Source organism: Nicotiana attenuata, chromosome 2 (assembly GCF_001879085.1).
Source record: "Nicotiana attenuata strain UT chromosome 2, NIATTr2, whole genome shotgun sequence".
Taxonomy (NCBI): Eukaryota; Viridiplantae; Streptophyta; class Magnoliopsida; order Solanales; family Solanaceae; genus Nicotiana; species Nicotiana attenuata.
Genome location: NC_031990.1, coordinates 36,477,467 through 36,497,395, shown reverse-complemented (window position 1 = coordinate 36,497,395; position 19,929 = coordinate 36,477,467). Strand labels below are relative to the sequence as shown.

The following is a 19,929-nucleotide window of genomic DNA, read 5'->3' as shown; positions in this document are numbered from 1 at the left end:
GATCATTGGGCATCAATCTTTAATCTTCTTCTTTGTTCTTTTACCTTTGAATATGAATTCTTTTGTGATTTTTGTTATTTTCATGAGTAGCTAACTTTTCTAATCTAAGGTTTTGGTGAAACCCGTTGGGGATGAATTGGTTGTTATAAGTAATATAGATTTGAATTAGTTTAATATCTATTTGTTCAACTATGTTTTGATTGTGGTTAATTGAAAGGATCCTCAATTAGCCGTTCCTATTTATTATGTATCTGCTTGAGAGAGAGTGCATATTTAGGTAGTTGTTTGAACAACATCACTCCCGGAGTATAGGCTAGAGTCATAACCGAGGGTTTAGAGGTTGGATTAGAGATAACGATACCTCGGGTGCGATCTAAGTGAACTGTAATGCGAATCTAGCTAGCGTAGCTTGAGAGAGTGCGTCTAGTAAATTATCATAATTGCTTGAGAATGATTTATGATAGCTGGAGAGTTCATGATTGATAGAGGCAACTAAGTCAACGGTATAAGAAACATACAACCAAGGAAATCAACAACGGGGGAAACCATTACCTTAGACCTTTATTCTAATTGTTTACAATTCAAGCATAGTTAGTTTCCAGCTGTTTATTTATTTTCAATCTTGTCTTCTTGGTGATATTAAACAGATACAACTAAGCCTTAGTTCTCTATGGGATTCGACTCCGGACTTTTTGATCGGATTATATTTGCAGCGACCGCTTATCCTTTTTAGGACTAGAGTTGGGCGTGATCAAATCTTATAAAAGGTGGCGCATGGAATGCAATTTTGTATCAGAACTTGCCTCTGCTCCACAGTTTTTTTTTCTTCTTATTTGTAAGAAAACTGCTCCTTCAGCTCTATCATGAGTCTTGCTAGCTTAATGGGGTGGTGGCTTAGGACATGAGAGGTTGCAAATTCAATGAAGGGAGCATTCTCGTCCCATAATTGTTCCATGTTTTAATGAACTAAAGCCATTGTCTTCTCTTCTACACCTTCGTTCTCAAGTTCCTTTAATGTTTATCTATTTCTTTTATTTTTTGATTTTGTAGATTCTGCCAAGCTTGACTTCTTGCTTCTCTTACACAGTAAAAAAAAAACTTTTTATTCTTGAGAGCTTTGCCGCAGAAGTGCTGATCATACTCAAACCCCTGGCCTTGATCGAAAGTCCGTCCAGCGTTGATTGTCACAGAACTATTTGGAGCGTCCCTCTATCTGACTTGGTCAAATTTGTTGCAGTACTCAGCTTGACTCTGGTGAGGAATACTTGGCATATTTACCTTCGCAACTATGGTTTCAACGAGGAATCACTTGGCATATTCAGCTTTTCAGTCGCATCTTTGACCGAACACGGCATGACAACAACACTTGTGCATGTACTTTTCTTGAATAAGAGCTTGACATGTCTTCTCCTCGCAGCTTGACGAAGAGTACTACATGATATTTTTTTGCTTCTTGAGACTCGGCGAGAAAGAGCCTTGGAGCAACGATAATCCATCCTCGGCGAGTGAGCATGTGGCGCATCTCATCCTTGCAGCTTGGCTAAGACGTACATGAGTTTTTCCACCATAATTTTGGCGAGAAGTACATAGAGCAGACTATTCTTGCATCTTGTCGATGGTGTACATTGAGTGTGTCCATTCCAGCTTTGCCGAAAAAGTAGATGAATCACTCTCTTCTTGCAACTTGACAAAGAAGTATATTATACATCCCATGCTTTGGCGTGGAAAGGCTGCAACTTTACGGAGAAGTTCAAGGAGTATCCATTTTGCGGCATGATGAAAGAATACATGTGATATTTTTTTCCTTCAAATCTTGGCGGAGAAGCACATCAACCATCTCATCTCTCAATAATTTTGGCGTGGAGCAAACCTCTTCTTTTTTTCTTCTTTTTTTTGGTGGGTCGTACACAGTTTAGGATCATGCGGGCCAAGAGTGTAGGAACATGCAGTTTAGGCTCGTGCGTCAAGGAGCGCCATGACTTGCAATTTAGGCTCGTACGTCGAGGTGAAGACCATTACACCGTCCGAGCTAAAGATTTTACTTTGTCGGAGGTGAAGACCATTACACCGTCCGAGCCAAAGATTTTACTTTGTCTGAGGTGAAGACCATTACACCGTCCGAGCCAAAGATTTTACTTTGTCTGAGGTGAAGACCATTACACCGTCTGAGCCAAGGATTTTACTTTGTCTGAGGTGAAGACCATTACACCGTTTGAGCCAAAATTTTACTTTGTCTGAGGTGAAGAGCATTACAGCGTCTGAGCCAAAGATTTTTTTATTTTTCCTGAGGTGAAGATCATTACACCGTCTAAGCTGAAGACTATATTCTGCAAAGGCGAAGACAACCATCTAAGCTGAAGACTTTACTTTGTCCGAGGCTAAGACCATTACACCGTCTAAGCTGAAGATTATATTTTTTCCTAGCGAAGACCAGCGAAGATAAATATAGAGTCTAACTTGCAGATTTTACTTTACCGCCAAAAGATTTGACCTTTTGGTGCAAATGAACGAAAACTCGTCCTCATTTCGAGATGCATGAATTAGAGATTGTATGAAGCATAAAAAAAACTGACCACCAAGAATATCTCTTCAATTTCAATATTCACAGGTAATTTTATGATTTCCTTTATATAGATATGTTTCTCCTTCCTTTTTTTTTTTTTTTTGCACGTAGAAGAAGAAATCACTTCCAAAGATATCACTTTAGTAAAGATAACCTCACAGTCGAAGAATCTTTTTTTTCTTTTTTACAACATAAATCAAGTCATGCAAGCCAATATTTTAAATACTTTCCGTTGAAGATTTGAAGATTTATTAAAAACTTCCTTCAAATAATTCAAGATATAAATATTTAAAGATGGTGCAGACTATATCAAAGGTTGTTACCACACACTTGGAGATATACTGAAGCTTCCAACTAAAGAATTGGATGCCATATCAATTTGAAGACTTCAAGACTATTATGGGGGCTTCTTATTGGCTTTCAGTTGAAGACTTGGTGCTTAGAAGAATTTAACTTGCAGATTTCAACTTGAAGACATGGCTGACTTGAAGGCTTCTACTTGAAGAGTTAGTGGATTTGGATACTTCAACTTAATAATTCAAACTTGAAAATTTTGCAGAATTGAAGACTTCAAATTTTGGCGAATTCGAAGGCCTCAACTTGGCTTGGTGAATTTGAAGACCTTAACACAGTTTGAGGACTTCCCAAAATTGAAGACTTTAACTTGAAGATTTGCCGAATTCGAAGGTTTCATCATCACTTAGCAGATTTGAAAAATTCAAAAGACTTGGTGAACTTGAAGACTTCAACTTGAAGATTTAGGTAGATTTTAAGAATTCTACTTGAAGGTTAAAGTATAAGAGTTAAAATTGAAGATATAGCCACTTTGAAGAATTCAACTTGGAGACGTGCCAGACTTGGATAGTTGAAGACTTAGCGGACTAGAAGAATTTAACTCAACTTCAACTTGAAGATTTAGCATGCTAGAGACTTCAAATCAATGATATAGAAAATATGAAGAATTCAACTTGACGACTTAACAAATTTGAAGAATTCAGCTCAAAGACATGACGGTCTTGAAAACTTTGCAGCCTGCTAAAGACTATAATTGTCTCAAAGATACCAATCTCAGTGAAGAGGATCAAGTCATTATGTAGTTTATAACAAGTGAGGTTTAATACTTTATGGATTTGAAGAGTTGGCGGACTTGAAGACTGCAACTTTAAGATCTAGCGGCTTCAATACTTCAAATTGATGATGTAATAGACTTGACAAAATCAACTTGACTTAGAATTGGAGCCTTCGACTTGAATATTTAGCCTCTTATTAAATAAACTACAATCAATCCATAAAATAACTCAATTTGACATGAAGGGCTTGGCCCCATTGAGCCATCAAGATAAGACAGAGAGTTTAAAGAAAGAATACATGTACACTTAATTTTCAAGTGTCAATCAAGTGAATTATATTCTTTCATACCTCATTTGAATAAAACCTTGGGTAATATGTATTTTTGAACTCATATGACTGAACTTAGAATGAAACTCTAAGCTGCCTACATACCTCGGTGAAGAGGATCAAGTCATTCCGTAGTTCGAAATAGGTGAGTTTTTTTTGCGTCCTAACTTTTGCCTAGGCCACCTCTTTCGAGGTTTTCAACCTAGCAGACTTTATTTTTTTTGGATGTCCTAACTTTTGCCTAAGCGGCCTCTTTCGAGGCTTTCAACCTAGCAGACTTTTTTTTTTGCACCGTGCACAATTTATACTCTTGCGGGCCAGGAGTAACATGCAGTTTATGCTCATGCGTTAAGGAGCGTATTTGTTTTCTTCAAGGATAGTATCTCTTCATGAATTTCCCATTGATGAGGCCAATCCGCAAACCTTCTGAACCAACTATCTTGTAAGCGCCGCTTGAGTATATCTCTTGTACAATATATGGTCCATCCCACTTAACAGAGAACTCGCCCCCAGATCGACGAGAAGTAATAATAGGCCTTTTGACCACAAGAACTTGGTCACCCACTTGGAAAGATCTAAGGCACACCCTTTTGTTAAAAGATCGAGATAGGCGAGCTTGATAACATTCAAGGCTTTGTTGATCTTCAAGCCTCTTTTCATCAAGAGCTTCCCATACTTCAAGGCGTAACCGAGCATTTTCTTCATTAGTGAGTCCTTCTTGAATGGCAAGCCGCAACGATGGGATTTGACGCTCAAGTGGAAGGAACGCTTCAACTCCATAAACAAGTGAATAAGTAGTCGTTTGTGTTGGTGTGCGATATGTGGTCCTATATGCCCAAAGAGCTTCTTCCATCCTTTCATGTCAATCTCTCTTAGACTTAGAGACAACATTTTTCAACAAGTTGCAGAGCGTCTTGTTAAATGCTTCAGCAAGTCCAATGGCAGCAGCATAATACATGGAAGAATTGCGTTGCTTGAAGCCAAAAAGATCACATATTTTATTCGTCAACTTGTTATCAAATGGCTTACCATTGTCTTTCAATATATATCGAGGAATGCCAAAGCGATAGATAATATTGACTCGGATGAAGTTAGCCACATTTTCCTTCTTTACTTCCTTAAGAGAAACAGCTTCAGCCCACTTCGAGAAGTAATCAGTTGCGGCCAAAATGTATAGATGTCCACCAGAAGACTTTGGCAATGGACCAACAACATCCAAACCCCAAGCATCAAATGGTCAAGAAGCAACAGTTGGGTGTAATACTTTAGGTAGTTGATGTATGAAGTTAGCATGGAATTGGCAAGGTTTACACCTTCGAGCGTAATCTAAACAATCTTTCACCATGGTTGGCCAATAATACCCCATTCTTTTTATGTGGAAGTGAAGTTTTGGCCCAGTGCGCACCACATACTCCAGAATGTACTTCTTGCAGGGCTTGAAAGGATTCATCAGCCCCCAAACAACGTAGGAGCACTCCATCAAATGATCGTCTGTAGAGTGTATTCTTATAATAAAGAAAATGAGGGGCTCTCCTTCGGATTTCTGTCTTCCTTCGGGGATTTTCCGGTAATATCCCATAAAAAAGATAATCAATTAATGGTTGTCGCCAGTCTTCAATTTCAACCTCAAGAACGGAAGCAATATGCTCAATTTCGCTTTCTTCTTCCTCATAGTCATTTGGTGGAGGAACTACCCATCTTTGGCAAACAGCGACTTGTGTCTGATCAGGCAAAGAAAATGTAGAAGCAAAGGTTGCTAATGCATCAGCTCTCTTATATTCCTTTCTCGGCACGTGTTGAATAATTACCTCTCCAAGCCAGCTTACCAATCTTTGAGCATATTTGTGATATGGCACCAATTCTGGCTTCTTGACCTCATAGCTACCCAAAATTCGATTGATTACTAACTTGGCGACTCCAAAAACTTGTAGTTGCAATTGTTTGATATCCACAGCCATTTCAAGCCCAATATTAGCGCTTGATATTCAGCAACATTATTGGAGAATCGTTGTGTCAGAGTGAAAGAATATGGCAAAACTTCTCCTTGAGAAGTGATAAACACTATTCCAGCGCCAGCTCCTTCACGATGTGCAGCGCCATCAAAATACATCTTTCAAGGAGGTTGAATTTTTATGACCATTGCATCTTCATCAGGCAATTCAGCAGACAACTCCTAATCATCTCCAATTGGATGGTCAGCTAGCAAGTCCACTAATGCTTGTCCTTTAACCGCCTTTTGAGGAACATACACAATTTCAAATTGTTGAAATTGGAGGTACCACCTCGCTAATCGATCACTTAGGACTGCTTTAGACATGACAAACTTGATAGGATTCGCTCTTGAGACGAGTCGCACAACGTGAGCCTAGAAGTAATGCTTCAGCTTCTGAATGGAGAAGACAAGTGCCAAACATAACTTCTCGATAGGTGAATACTTGAGCTCATTTGGAGTCATCATCCTACTCAAGTAATAAAGCACATTTTCTTTGCCTTCATTGTTTCCTTGAGCTAGAAGCGCTCCTACTGACCTTTCCTGTGCTGAAATGTATAATATTAATGGCTTTCAAGGTATGGGGGATGCCAGTACTGGAGGTCTCATCAGATAAGACTTAATGCTTTCAAAAGCATTTCTGCAAGCTTGGTCCAATTCAAAAGGAACCCCTTTCTTCATGAGGCGACTAAATGGTTGGCATCTTCCAGCCAGATTCGAAATAAATCTTCTAAGATATGCTAACTTACCTTCTAAGCTTTTTAGCTCATGAATATCCTTAGGCTCGGGCATTTTCAAGATAGCATCTACCTTAGCTTTATCAATTTCGATACCTCGGTGTCGAACAATAAAACCGAGGAACTTCCCAGAAGCAACTCCAAATGCACACTTCAATGGATTCATTCTGATGTGGTATCTCCGAAGCCGTCCAAATACCATCCTCAAATCTTGCAAGTGATCATCTTTCTTCCTTGACTTTACTACCAAGTCGTCAACATAACACTCCACATTTTTATGAAGCATGTTATCAAAAATATTTTGCATGGCACGTTGATATGTAGCACCAGCATTCTTCAAACCAAAAGGCATTACCTTGTATCAGTATATACCTTTAGGGGTGCGAAAGGCAGTAAGTTCTTCATCCTTCGGTGCCATGCGAATTTGATTATATCCAGATGAACCATCCATGAAAGACATCTCCTCGTATCCAATATATATATCAATCATGAGCTCAGGGATGGGAAGAGGAAACTCATCCTTAGGACAAGCATTATTTAGGTCCCTAAAGTCAACACAAACTCGGATTTGGCCGTTCTACTTTCTTATAGGGACGATGCTTCAAATCCATGTAGGATATTTAACTTCACGAATAAAACCAGCCTCAATAAGCTTGTTAACTTCGGTTTCAATCAAGGGAACCAGTTCAGATCTAAAGCGACGTTGTGCTTGCTTCACAGGACGAGCACCTCGTTTGACAGCAAGATGATGAACAGCCACCTTGGGGTCTAAACCTGTCATTTCTTTGTAACTCCAAGCAAATACGTCTTTGAACTCCTTAAGTATCTCAATATATTTGCCCTCTTCATCACTAGTTAGAAAAAGGCACTTATATATGTGGGCTTTGGATCTTCAACTACTCCGAGATTGACTTCTTTTAGCGCATCAACCGTTGTCTTCACCCCTTCTTCAAGCTCAGGTGGTGCATCTTTAGCGTCTTCATCCTCTTGAAGATCACCATCATTGAAAGATATGTGATGACATACATGAAAATCAAGGCACTTTTCCTCTACTTCTGTATAAGATGAAGCATTATATTCATCATGAATGGTGATATGATATGATGACCCCACACTTTCTTTATCTTCCTCCCGTTTTTTGGTGTGTACTATAGTATGAGCCTTTGCTTTGAGGACCTCTTCGCACGAAACTACAAGTTTGGTCTCTCGCCTCATTCTAGAAGGAATCAGACTTGGGCAGTCTGTGGTCAAAATCTCCTTTTTAGCGAAGATAGGTGCTCCAATCCTTCTATCACTTCCATGACGCTTGTTTTCCTTCTTCAGTGGTCCCAACCTATCAAAGACTGAGGTCCTTGGCTTCGTAAGTCGATCAAACATAGAAGGCTTCTTATTAAGCGTCGTAGGCACTTCTTTAGCAGTAATATAGTTACAACTTGCCCTTTTAATGGAGATAAGGGTTGGCGGGGGTTATTTGTAACCCAATCCTTCACGTGATTGCTTCAGTGGGTACCCTTTCTCCATCATCATCTTTTGAGTAGGGGTTTGAAGCTTCAGGCGGTAGCTTTCCCAACTTGGATGGTTCGTTGGTATCATATCCAGCTTTTCGTAACAACTTGTAGGCGTTTGGGTCAAAGCCCTCTTCTGTGCGCTTTGCAGGAAGTGGTAGATTAGAAGCGAATTGTGGCTTGATGATTTGACAAACCCTTCAAGAAACATTGTAGGCGACTTAATTGCATCAATTCGCTTGATAGGAAGGGTAAAGTCTCCTAACACCTTACCTTGTAATTCAGAAGATGGATCTTCAACTTCCCTTCCCTTTGGGACATAGCGAAGAACAGGAGTCACTTACTTACTTGAAGATGCCTCATTCATCTTGTTCCTATCATGAAGCACCTAATCTTTTTCAACTGTAATCTTTTCCTTGCTAGTTGTGACATCAACCTTCTTTACAACACTTTTGGTCAACATCACATCATTAACCTTAACCTCCTTTGAGACGTAATTCTTTAAGTAGAATTTTGCATCGGCAAAGTATGATTCAGCCTAGGTAAAGGGCTTATCATCAGTAACTATCTTCTTTTCGACTCCACCTTCGTAGTATTTCAAGCACTGATGGTAGGTGGATGAAACCACTTTGTTCTCGTGTATCCATGGCCTTCTTAACAAGATTTTATATAAGGTTTTTCCATCGTTCACGTGCATCCATGCATTCGAATGCAAATCTCCCATATTTATTTCCAATTTGATAGCCCCTATAGCTCTTTGCCCCCCTTGATTGAACCCTTGAATCATCAAACAACTTTCACATAGTTCATCTATCGGTATGTCAAGCTCTTTGACAGTACAAATAGGGAGAATATTGACGCCAGACCCATCATCGATCAAGATTCTACTTATTCTCTGTTCTCGCACAAAGCCAACCATTAATAGGGGGCGATTATGGTGTGTTTCACCAAGCAAAAGATCATCATTAGTAAATGTGATTTTTGCATCACAAATGTCCACTTCTTCAGAATTCCTAGTGAGTTTTTCAGGCAAGGGAGGTGGCAGCAATGATGGATCCTCCTTCTTTGTCTCTTCTTCATCTATCTTACAACATGAGGCCTTGATATAATCACAGGAAGCTCGTGGGTGTAACCAGCTTGGCAGGAATTCCTCCAATGTCACTGGACGACGTAGCCTTTGATAGTGATTCTTCGCCATTTTTGCTTTCTTCCAGTTTGTCTTTTCACCATTTTTACCCTAGTCAACTGCTTATTTGACTCTCTTTGTGAATTTGTCTTGCAGTGTCTCCGCCGAGTCACAAGAATCCAACCTTCATCATCAGTTTGATCATCACGTGATTCACCTTTCTCTTGAGATCTTTCCTCCACTATTAGTTTATACGCCATAGGGAGAAGCAATGGTTTTCTCACATCGATAGGTTCAAAGTCACCAAATTTAATCATATTTGGTGATGATGCAGTTTGGATGCCATCACATTCATGTACTTCGACAAAATTGCAAAGGACAATGGGATCAAGTGAACCAAAAACGAAAGAGACTTGATTCGAACAGTCTTTCTCATCCTCAAGCAAGATTTTTCCTTCAGTGGCCAAGTCCATGACTTTCTCCTTGAAGACAAAGCACTTTTCAATAGGGTGGCCAATCAACCGATGGTACTTGCAATAATTTCGATCATTAGTATTTCCAGCTTCGTCCGGCAGCTTCATTTCGGGTAACTCAATGAGTTCTTCAAAATTTGCTGGGACATCGGAGTCCAAGAATGGATATTGTTTTGCTTGCATTTCCTTCAGAGTTAACTTTCGGCCAACTTTATCCTGTAAGGACGTTGTCATCACACTTTGCTTCTTACTCACTTTTGTAGTGATCTTTAATGGCGAGGCATTGACATTCATTGATTCTTTGCTCTCAGACTTCGGCAAAAACCTGCATCCTTTCTTTATTTCTTGTTTTTCACTTGCGAGGTTCATAAACAGGTGGCCCTTGATTTCCACTTGAAGACATACTTAGCTCTATATCATGAGCACGCGTAGCCAATTCTTCAAAAGACTTAGGCTTGATACCCTGCGGGATGTAGCGAAGTCCCTAATGCATTCCTTGGATACACATTTCTATTCCAGAAGCTTCACTAAGTCTGTTTTTACAATTGAGGCTCGCATTCCTCCATCGATTGATGAAATCAACAACTGGTTCATCCTTCCATTGATGCGTATTTGTGAGTTCAACCATACTTACAGTGCGCCTTGTGCTATAGAAGCGATTGAGAAATTCATGTTCAAGTTGTTCCCACCTATCGATGAAACCAGCCTCGAGATCAGTGTACTAATCAAAAGCATTTCCTTTTAAGGAACGGACGAACTGCTTGACAAGATAATCTCCATAGGTTCCAGCATTATTACAAGTTTCGACGAAGTGTGCAATGTGTTGCTTCGGATTTTCTTTACCATCAAATTGTTGAAACTTTGGAGGTTGATAACCTATAGGCATCTTCAAACTATCAATTCTCGCAGTGTATGGCTTTGCATATGCGAGAGAAGACTTGGCAGCAACATCGTACTTATCTTTGATGGTTCCCATAATGAAGTCTTTCAATTGGTCAATGGGAATAACCCCGTCAGATGAAATATGAAATTCTTTAGGAGCCGTTGTCTGCCTTACAGATGAGTCTCCTTTATCTTGCATCATTGTGAGGTTTCCAGGTGCATGACTTTAATCTCCCTCCATCATGCTTTCGACTCTATCTGTCAGCTTGACAATTTGATTATCTTGATCTTGCATATGCTTCGTAACCCTTCAATTGCCTTTGTTAAATTTGCGAGTTGTTCTTCAACAGTTGAAGTATTAGTCACCATTGCTTGGATAATCGTCGTGGATGGTGGAGCAAAGTACGGATTTTCTCTTACACCATACTTTGAGTGGAACAACTCACGTGGAGTGCTAGGAGCAGATCCAGTGATCAAGACATCATCATCACCCTGTGTGATGAGATTCTTAGATCTAGAAGGGCTAAGTAGAGCCAATGTCTTTTCAACAATTTCAGCAATGTTCGCTCCTTCTTCCAATTCAGTTGGAAAGGATCTTGCCCCCTTTGAGGATTGAAAATCAAAGATAGGAACCGATGCGGACGGTATTGAAATGCTTTTTGTCCCAGAAAATTTGTTTTGTTCCTAGTGACAGGTCCTACGCTTTCCATAGTAGCATCCAGCAAGTTTTCCACATCAGATGAAAACTTGGAATCCGTAGCCTTAGCAATAGTGAGTTTGAAGTTGATCTTCTTAGGAGACATTTCTGTGTTCTTGAAATTTGGTAATGTGAAGAGATGAGAGGTAGAGATGGTCCCACCGGGCATACCACAAATTTATAAATGAAAATTGCGCAACAAATGTAGTATTTGATTTCAATAAATGAAAGTGTTACAATCTCTATGGTATTCCTCTGATTCTTCAAGAATGTAAAGTATCTTAATGAGCTTGACTTTGATTTGATTCAAGGGCTTGTAAAGCTTGAACTTAAATTTGGGTTTGATCACGAACAAGTAATTTGATCTTGAATGCCTTGATATTTGATTTGGCTTCGTTCTTGATCTTAATCTTGAATTTGAACTTGTAGCTTGAGTGCTTGAATTTGTAGCTTGTAGAGAAATCAGCGGTGTTTGATCCACGAGCTCCCTGCTTGCTTCTTGTTATCACTTCTGGTGTCTTCTAGCTTTATGAAGACCTCTATTTATAGTTGTAGGGGGTGGTGTGGCTCTGCGATTTGATTGGTTCGTTTGAACCGACCAATACCATATTGACATTTGGCATGATTTAATTGCCTCATTTATTTGGCTTGGATTGCCACATCACTTGACACATGGCATAATTTCATTGGCTCATTTAATTGGCCTGGGTTGCCACATCACTTGACACATTGCATGATTTCATAGGCTCATTTATTTGTCTTGGATTGCCACGTCGCTTGACATGTGGCATGAGCCTGGGCCTTAAGAAGGGCTACTAGCCATTTGGACTTTCGGCTAAGGAAGTGGGCTTATCATTTAATTTGTAGTCCAATTAAATGGACTAGCCCAATACATATATATTGGATTTAAATAATTAGCCCAACATACCAGCCATAATATTTATTAGGACTAATATCTTGAATTTAATATGGTCCAAATTATTTTACGTATTTAATTTCAATAAAATTTGAATGTCTACACTTGTAATTAGCTTTTAATTAACTTGATATTGCAAGTCTTGTCAATGGTCCTTGGTTGATTGTATTAGTTAATTCAAATATAAAATTTTCCACAAATGAGTATAGTGTTTAGTTTGGCACATAAAAAAAATTATTGCAGCATAACTAATGAATCGATTGGTTGGTCCCTAAGCAAACAATATATCTAATGCATTTATTGGTTATTGCTATTAAATAATGTCCACAGTACATTATGAAATCTATATTAAGTTATGCGGGATAGAATGTAAAATAAGAAAATATGTATTAGTAATACAAGAATTAAATGATTAAAAAGACAAACATTAACTTGAAGCAATTATTAATCTTTACATAGCATCAATGCATTCTTCTCTCTATTCCAATTTGTGTAACAATCTTTACTTCCTTAAGACACCTTTATCATTTTAAAGCTATTTAATTATAAGCATCTCCATTTCAACCCTAACAATATGAGTTATGAAAAATATATGGAACTCTCATCCATCACCTATTCAAAAGAATAATTCTAGTACTCTAAAAGATCGTTCGGTAGGATGCATTAGAGAAAACAGTGGATGTATTAGCATTTGGAATTACTAATCTCTTGTTTAGTACACTTTTTCAATATATGTATTACTAATGGAAGTAATAGTTATATAACCTATTTGGTATTCTCGTATGTATAATTAATACATAGCAACCATGGTATTAGCAATACCAAGGCTATTAATACATGCATTAGCATGGTTAAAGATGAAATTATCCTTAAAAGTTCCTTAAAGCTAAAGGGCATCTTTGTAAACAACTAATTTTCTTAAAACTAATGCAATGCATTTTCATTTTTTATACGCCACACCAAACAATAGATAAGAACTAATCTCTGCATAACTAATGTTTGCATTACTAACTCATGCATTAGTAATCCCCGCATTACTAATACTACATCTAATTCAGCACCATTCTTATACACCTTACCAAACCACCCCTAAATACATTTTGACCTACATGTCAAAGTCGTATTTAATTTCATATATTTCGTGGTCAATCTATCAAAAACAGTCACATAAAATAAAAATGGAGTATCAATTATTGCTATATAATAACTTCTTCACCACAGTCCCTACTAGGGGTGTTCATAAAAACCCGAAAGATCTAACCAAACCAAACCGACCAGAAAAATCGATACTTTTTGGTTTGGTTTGGTTTTGGTTTTGAATTTTAAAAACCGATCAAATTTGGTTTGGTTTTGGTTTTAATCAAAAAATAACCGAAAAAAACCGAATCAAACCGACTATAGGAGTAGCTATTTCAAATTTATTATTACACCTATATATATGTATATTTTTATACAAAGTTTTAAAAATTTTATGGTGAATGTTAATCTTTTGCACTTTTAGTACAATTTTTTTTACCTTTATATTCTAGTTTGATTGGTAGTTTTCTTTTGTTAAGTATAAAAATCTATTTCATGTTAAAACAAATATATTTTTAATTGAGTCCTTAAATTATTTATCAATATTTGATTCTATTATCATCAATATATTTTAGTAAATAATAGATTTCTCAAAGGGCAATTGATTTGATAGTGCTACGTTGAAAATGTGATCGCCGGAATATGTGTTTGGTAGTGTATGACTTATATTTAAGAAAAAACGGACAAATAACCATAAAAAACCGACAAAACCGACAAAATTGAGAAAAAACCAACTTAATTGGTTTGATTTGGTTCTAATATTTAAAAAACCGACTTATTTAATTTGGTTTCTTTTTAGGAAAAAACCAATCAAAAACGAACTATGAACGCCCCTAGTCCCTACTATTCAAGTACATTAATGTTCGTTTCTTCTTTTACTTTGTTTTTTAAAATTTGGTTGAAATGCCGGAAGCCCGGAACCTAACCAAGAGGAAATTTGGTTATTTAAACAAAAAGGAAAACAATTCTAAAAGCAGCTTATGAATAACAGAACTAATAGCCCGTTTGGCCAAGTTTCTAAAATCAGCTTATTTTGAGAAGTGCTTTTCTCAAAATTACTTTTTAAAAAAGAGATTTTGGTGAGAAATAGTTTGTGTTTGGCTAATTAATTAGAAAAGTACTTTTGAGCAGTAATTAGTGTTTGGTCAAGCTTTTGAAAACTGCTTCTAAGTGTATTTTTCTCAAAAGTGCTTCTCAGAAAAATGCTTTTGAAGAGAAGCTACTTTTTTCTGCTTCTCCAAAACTGCTTCTGCTTCTCCTCAAAAGCACTTTCTTTTCCTTCCAAAAGCTTGACCAAACACCTCAAATTTCGATCAAAAATACTTTTGGCAAAAAAAAAGTACTTTTGGCCCAAATAAAAGCTTGGCCAAACAGGCTATAAATAACCAAAGGAAAACAATTCTAAAAGCAGCTTATGGATAACAGCAAAGCAAAAGAGAAGAAAGGAACGGAAAGAAAAGGTAAAACGGAAACAGAGAGCTGTTTGATTGATTGGTGCAGACTGCAGAGTATGAAAGAACGAAGAATGAAGCGCTACAAAAGTTGAGTGACGGTCAAAAAGAAGGACACGTGGTCGTTATACAACAACCAACCTCTTACATGGAAAAACCCCTACGGCAGAAATCTAGTTATGTCCACACGTGTTCCTAAAATTTTACTATCAGATTTTACTTTTATATGCTCACGGTATTAAAAAATAAAATATAAAGTCACCTAAAAGTTATATGTATGTATTTTCATAAGAAATGAAATAAATAACTTGTAAACTAAAGCAAAACGTAATATAAATATATATATATATATATATATATATATATATATATATATATATATATTATTAAGATGATANATTTTTCGAAATTACACAAACTTATATATTTTGGTATAAACGCGTAGATTACAACAACAACAAAAAAAAAATTCAGCGGGTCTATAAGTGGGGTTTGGGAAGGTAATATGTACGCAAACCTTACCCCTACTTTGAACAGGTAGAGAGGTTGCTTCCCAAAAATACGAGGCTCGAGAGGCCAACAGATAATATTAGACTAAGAGGGTGTTTGACTAAGCTTATAAGCCGGTCAAACTAGCTTATAAATACATTTTGGCTTATCTACGCGTTTGATAAAGACCCAAAGTGCTTATAAGCTACAATCAGCCATAAGTCATAATTTGTCACCCCCAACTTATGAATTTTTAGCTTATAAGCACTTTAGTTTGACCAAGACTTTTACTAGTCTATTCTTTATAATATTTTCTAATTCACAAATATTTTTCCCAAAATAAATTTTCTAACTTTCTTTTCATTTCATATTCGTTGTCCATATGTATCTTTATAAAGAAACATTTTATTTTATAATCTTTTGTAAAACATTTAAGGATATTTTAGTCATTTTAACAAAAGAATGACTTATCAGCAATTTTCTACCAAACACATCACCTACTTATTATCAGTTTCAGCACGTCTATCCAAACACGTTAATACTTATTTAAAAAATTAATTTCAACACTTAAATATGCTTTTCAGCACTTCAAACTTATTAACTACTATATTTAACATCAGCTAATCCATACGGACTCTAATTTTAAAAAATAGATACATAAAATATGTAGCTTGACGGAAAGACTAGGATTTCAAATGCCTCGTAATTTAAGCTATAAATCCGCCCCTGCTTGCAGCTTATTTTGACTAACCAAATTTACAAGCGAAAGGAAAATCACCAGAAGAAACTAAAGCCACTTATTCACCTGTCAATTCACATCTAACGCACTTATTCAATTATTACGGAAAATAAAATGAGAGGAACTATGATAGAAAATTAAGGGGAAAAAGTTGAAAGAAACTATGGATATGAAGAAATCAATGAGGAGAAAGTTCTAGATGCTGCATATCAATCTGTATATAGTTAAGCTTTTTCTTATCAACCAATGTTAGCTACTCTTTTGTGGAGTGCAGAATGATTCAGCCTACTAGTAACTGACATCTCATTGTTTAAGCTTATCAAGCAAAAGAAGATCTTCTTGTAAGATTCATGAATCTGCTGAATGTGTTATCTGTTCTTATCCGTAGTACTATTACCATAACGAAACACAGATGTCAGGATAAGAGGCATAACCCTATTAGGAATGAAAAACTTCTTCGGTAAAACATTTTAGCTAATTCTTGAGTATATTATAATTGAACTTTATTCACGAAAAAGGTCAAGAAACAAAAGTTTATAACAGCAAATAAAATCACTATTAACAATAACATCACAAACTTTATTTACTATAGAGTAAAGCCACGCCGTCAAAACAAAAACAGTAAAGTCATAAAACTATAATGTTTTTATCAACTTAAAGTAATTTGACTTACTTTAGCGATAAAACCTACTACTAATCAAGGTGACTGTACTGTTATAATAAGTAAAATACAATTATTTTATGCGTAAAAATTTCTGTAACTTTACTGTTAAAGTAAGATAACTTTAATATATGACAAGAAATAATTTGTAACTTTACTTTAATAATGAGTTAAGTTCTGAACTAGTGATATACACTAACGCTTATCTACACAAAGTTACTCTTTGTTAGCTCCTCTTGCGCAGGTTTCAGGCAGTGGCGAAGCTAGGAATTTCCATAAGGGTGCTCAAATTTAAAAGAAGTAGAAAATATTTTGGACAAAGGGTGTCCAATATATGTTATATACTTCTAAAATGTAATATTTTACCTATGTATACAGTGTAATTTTTCGACGAAGGGTGGTCAGTCCTTACCACCACATTCTAGGTGTCCCTGTCTGACTGATAGCCCGTTTGGCCAAGCTGCAAAAATCTGCTTATTTTGAGAAGTGCATTTTTTCAAAAGTGCTTTTCTCAGAAGTACTTTTGATGAGAAGCAGTTTGTGTTTGGCTAATTAGTTTGAAAAGCACTTCTTAGCAGCAATTAGTGTTTGGCCAAGCTTTAAAAACTGCTTCTGAGTGTATTTTTCTCAAAAGTGCTTCTCAAAAAAGTGCTTTTGGAGAGAAGCTACTTTTTTCTGCTTCTCCAAAACTGCTTCTGCTTCTCCTCAAAAGCACTTTTTTTCCTTCCAAAAGCTTGGCCAAACACCTCAATTTTTGGCCAAAAGTGCCTTTGACCAAAAAGAAGCTTGGCCAAACACAGTATAGCAATTTAATGTTAAAGTCGCTAGTTTCTACTACTCCAATAAACCTGGCATTGAAAAACTACAACAAATCAGTCAGCAAATGTTATTATTTTTAGTTGAAACCTAGCTAGCTTGTCCAATTATTTCAATCCTAGCTCCACTAATTAAAATGATAAGCTATACGCTTATCTTTAGACATAAAAAGAAACAAATTAGATAGAGAAAAAATGATACTCTATTCAATAGTCTACAAAATCAATGTTTTACATGTGATATAGAATTAGTCAATAATATCATGGATGTGCTTTATTACTCACTAGTTTTCTTTGACCAAAAAGTTAGCAAGACGATAATTTTGAACAAACTACAAGGCAAGTTTGAGAATAATGCCCATTCTTTTCGAGAAAGAAGCTGAGAATCAGCTTATATTTCCACAGTCGATGGGAATTTTCCTTTTTAGAGTAAGTGCAAAGACCCTTAGGAAGAGATTAATTCACATACTTGTTACAAAACTCACTCTGCTATAGCTAGCATTTAGTAGTTTCTCACTAGCATATAGTTTTCTCCCTATATTGTTTCCAATAAAACATAACAATTGTTGTTAATTTTGTGTTTACTGTAATTTCTCAATTTATTGTAGTATTGATTGTCAATACAAAACAAATGCAAGGTGTTGGTGTCACTCTCAAGAACTTCAAAAGGATTAGTTTTATTCATAAGCATTCAGACCAGATGTTTGGAAATTTGTAGGTGTATGAAAATTTCTCAAGTTCTGAAAACTTTCAAAATAAATGTGGATAGAAACTTTGGAAATGACATGATATGTAATGGGATATAAGATGAAATTTATTAAGCAATAACATAGGTTAACTAGTGTTGGATATGATTTCATCTCTGAACAATAAATCCTTAAGTTAATAGGAAGTTAAGCAACACTTAGTTTTATATGAACTTCTCAGTTTTTAATTTCGGCAAACTTTTTATATTTAGAAATAGAGGTTTGAACGAAGAAGCTAGAGCTCATTTGAAGTGTTTTTCGTTCCATTCCGTTTGAAAGAATTTTCACAAGTGATGTGTTGTTCATTTTCTTGCTCAACAAATAAATATTGAAATCAACTGAATTATAACAACCGCATATATAGTTTGTTATCAATTTCACACTTTTCATTTCCAACAAACATTTTTTACACTTAGAAATAGAGGAGTTTGAATAAGATCAAGAGCATATTTTTGCCCTAGATTTTATCTTCAAAAGCACAAATTTTAGGCATTATTTTTCTCACTAGGGTTCCCATAATATATACTATAATAATATTGCCTTACCTTGATAGCAAGGTTGGGATTATCCTTTGTTGCTAGAGAGAAGGAATTGAAGTGTTTATTTTCCTTCAAATCCCCAAACTAAGTGCAGCCTTAGCATCAAATCTCCATGCAAATCCGCCAAAATCCATCTTCCACACGTCACAAGGCATTGTCCTTGTTTGCTTCACCTTATTCATTGTATACACAACTCTCACAGTGCATGCAAAAGCTGGCAATAATAATAATGGTACAGTTTTTTTCTCCTTCAAAACTAACCGCACCACCATCTCCGGTGGCTCTCCGCCGTCTTCTAACGGATCTATCATTCTCCGATACGCTAGATTCACCCACTGTACCCTATCTAAGCCGTCCGATATGATACCTGGACACGTGTCAGCTTCCAGATTCTTCATCTTCTCCGTATCCGTACTACCTAAGGCTGATAAATCTACCAAAGTGTTTGTTATACCATCTACCATCACCCATGACTCCACTACCTTCGCAGATCGCATCTCCACCGTCCGATCTAACAGATTCGGTGCACCGATTGATAAAATATCGCTATTCTCAGATTTATCAAAATTCATCCAAAAATTGATGGTTTTTGGGTAAGATCTGTTCTCTGGTGAGCTTTTAACTCCTCCACTACTTTCTGGCAGTAGTTGTAGTGTTACAACAGTCCCATGATCATCCAAAACTAAGGATCCATCTTTTTTTTCTTCCTCTTCTTTTTTATTCTTGTAATTGCTATTTTTCTTAACTCTAACGTACTTTCTCTTTGTTCTTCTTTTGCTAACCACTTCAATCTGATGAGTCTCGATCGTAGAGCCAGAGCCCGAAGAATTAGCGACGGGCTTCGGCGCAATCGGCCGGAATCTTAGCATCATCTTGTTGATTATCGTCATATCTTCAGGTGCGCCTGGGTATCCTGGGCCGGCCCAATTGTTTCCGACGTCCATAAAATATATATCTAACTCTATTTACACTCGAAGAGCAGACTTTAGACTAAAAAAACAATAAACTTTAGCCGGATGCCGAGACGATTATCATAGTTACAGGCAATAGTCGTAGGGTTAGGAAATTACACCACGTGTCTAGGGCAAACCCTTAAGCAGAGAAGAGCCGTGATTGGTGGGATGA

At 36.7% G+C, this 19,929-nt stretch overlaps 1 protein-coding gene across 1 annotated transcript; it reads right to left on the bottom strand.

The window, feature by feature from the left end:
- LOC109218418 lies at positions 18,876-19,694 on the bottom strand. The gene is made up of 2 exons (XM_019382785.1): positions 19,561-19,694; positions 18,876-19,350 (listed from the first exon to the last, which is right to left on the bottom strand). Exons 1-2 carry the CDS (start codon positions 19,692-19,694, stop codon positions 18,876-18,878), a joined length of 609 nt encoding a protein of 202 aa, XP_019238330.1.

Excerpts from the sequence above, each read along its gene's own strand:
- LOC109218418 (XM_019382785.1), bottom strand. The coding sequence starts at position 19,694 with ATGACGATAATCAACAAGATGATGCTAAGATTCCGGCCGATTGCGCCG. Across the intron at positions 19,351-19,560 it reads AAAAGAAGAACAAAGAGAAA|CGATATTTTATCAATCGGTG; the intron begins GTACGTTAGAGT and ends ATCTGAGAATAG.